Raw genomic sequence first — 1585 nt, 5'->3', positions numbered from 1 at the left:
TTTTTTTTTTTTTTTTTTTTTAACTCTACATAACCTAGTGTTCAGTTTCCCCCTTTGGAAATGAGTTTAAAACATTTACTTCAATCTTCAAAAGAGTTTACATATTTGTTTTCTAAAATATATAAGATGTTATATCAGAATCCCCACAGTGTTTTTTATGTTTCTGTTTCTAATGTTGAATTATTCTGCCATTTTAAACTGTTCTAAACAAATCATTTTTAGATATTATCTAAGGTGATGTTCTAGACACACTTGTGAAAGGTTCATTTTCACTGATCAGTTATAAATATTTCAACAACATTGAGATGCATCCAAAATTATAGAGGTGATACGATTTCTAAATAACAATAAATATGAATTATGTGTTTTGCACTTGGTACTTTCTCTGTTCTTGTTTCTAACATTCAAAATAAATAAAGGAAAAGTTCTACAAAATTGTGATGGTTAATTTTTATTAGCGCACAGCAAATTTGCTTTTACCATTTATTAATGCAAAGTGCGACCATTCAAGATGAACATATTTATCCTCATGTGGTCATGTTTTTTTCACTGTATTTTTAAATACCGTCCATAAATTCATCCAAAACCGGTTATCCCGCAGGGTCAGTAGTTAGTTCTATGGCTGGTGTGTTGCGCGATCCTGCAGCTGCTTCATCTTGCAGCTGCGTCATTTTTCTCGCAGTGCACTTTTTGACACAAGTGTTTGCATCAAGAGCTTTCCGACAGAAGGAAAGGCACGTGACTTATTCCACTCGAAATCGAAAGTTTCCTACATTGAATTACAAGCTGATAGTTTCCTGCATCGACGGAGAAAACAAGAAAACTCCCAAGATGAGCGCTGGAGCTAAAATAAAGTGTTATAATCTGAGGGATACGACGATCCTCTTTGTGAATGAAGAGGATCAGTTTGACTGTAAGTGGCTTATTTTAATTTATCAAGCCATTGCAGGGCTGGAGCTGGACAATCTGCCTCCGTCTATCTTAGTTTCTTCGATAAATGTTACCTTGAGTTTAAGCCAGCCTGTTTTACAGCATCTTGGATGATCTCATTAAATTTGTTTCTATAGTTTTATGTGAAGGTTTTGCATCTCCAAGAGCTCGGATGTCCTGTGGACATGTGGTGACCCCGATGTCTCTCACAAAGTGGTGCAAACATTTGATGGAAAAGGTAAGAGGGCAGCAAGCTCACACTGAAAGCAAACAAAGAACCCGAATTAAAATGTTACAAAGATATTTCCTACTAAGTGGTTAATTGGCACATAAAAAGTGAAGTAAAAAAAAAACAACAACAAAAAAAAAAAACATACAAAACCATAAAATCACATTTAAATGTAAACTATGGAATTTCTATTTTCAATACATTTTAAATCATGATACCACGGAAGAGGATTAGGGCCACTGGAAAAAAAAGTTAGCGGATTTTTAAATTTTATTTCAGTTTAATATGGGAAAAAAATTGAGAATTCTGACATTTTCCTCAGAATTCTGACTTTAATCTCAGAATTCTGACTTCTTTTTATTGTCAGAATTCAGTCAGAGATTAAAGTCATAATTCTGAGAAAGAAGTCAGAATTCTGAGAAAAAA

At 33.6% G+C, this 1585-nt stretch overlaps 1 protein-coding gene across 1 annotated transcript in view; it reads left to right on the top strand.

Annotated features, from left to right (window-relative positions):
- The first annotated feature begins 843 nt into the window (after positions 1-843).
- The window catches only part of LOC107101467 (probable protein ariadne-2), a 3377-nt gene continuing 2635 nt past the window's right edge, over positions 844-1585 (top strand). Inside the window, exons 1-2 of the mRNA XM_015400402.1 lie at positions 844-913; positions 1068-1168. Of these exons, the coding sequence (XP_015255888.1) occupies positions 1103-1168 (66 nt within the window). The 5' untranslated portion in view covers positions 844-913; positions 1068-1102. The remainder of the gene's footprint in view (positions 914-1067; positions 1169-1585) is intronic.

Source organism: Cyprinodon variegatus, unplaced genomic scaffold (assembly GCF_000732505.1).
Source record: "Cyprinodon variegatus isolate N-32 unplaced genomic scaffold, C_variegatus-1.0 Scaffold1098, whole genome shotgun sequence".
Taxonomy (NCBI): Eukaryota; Metazoa; Chordata; class Actinopteri; order Cyprinodontiformes; family Cyprinodontidae; genus Cyprinodon; species Cyprinodon variegatus.
Note: the sequence above shows the minus strand (reverse complement) of the source record. Positions and strands in the feature narration are given on the sequence as shown.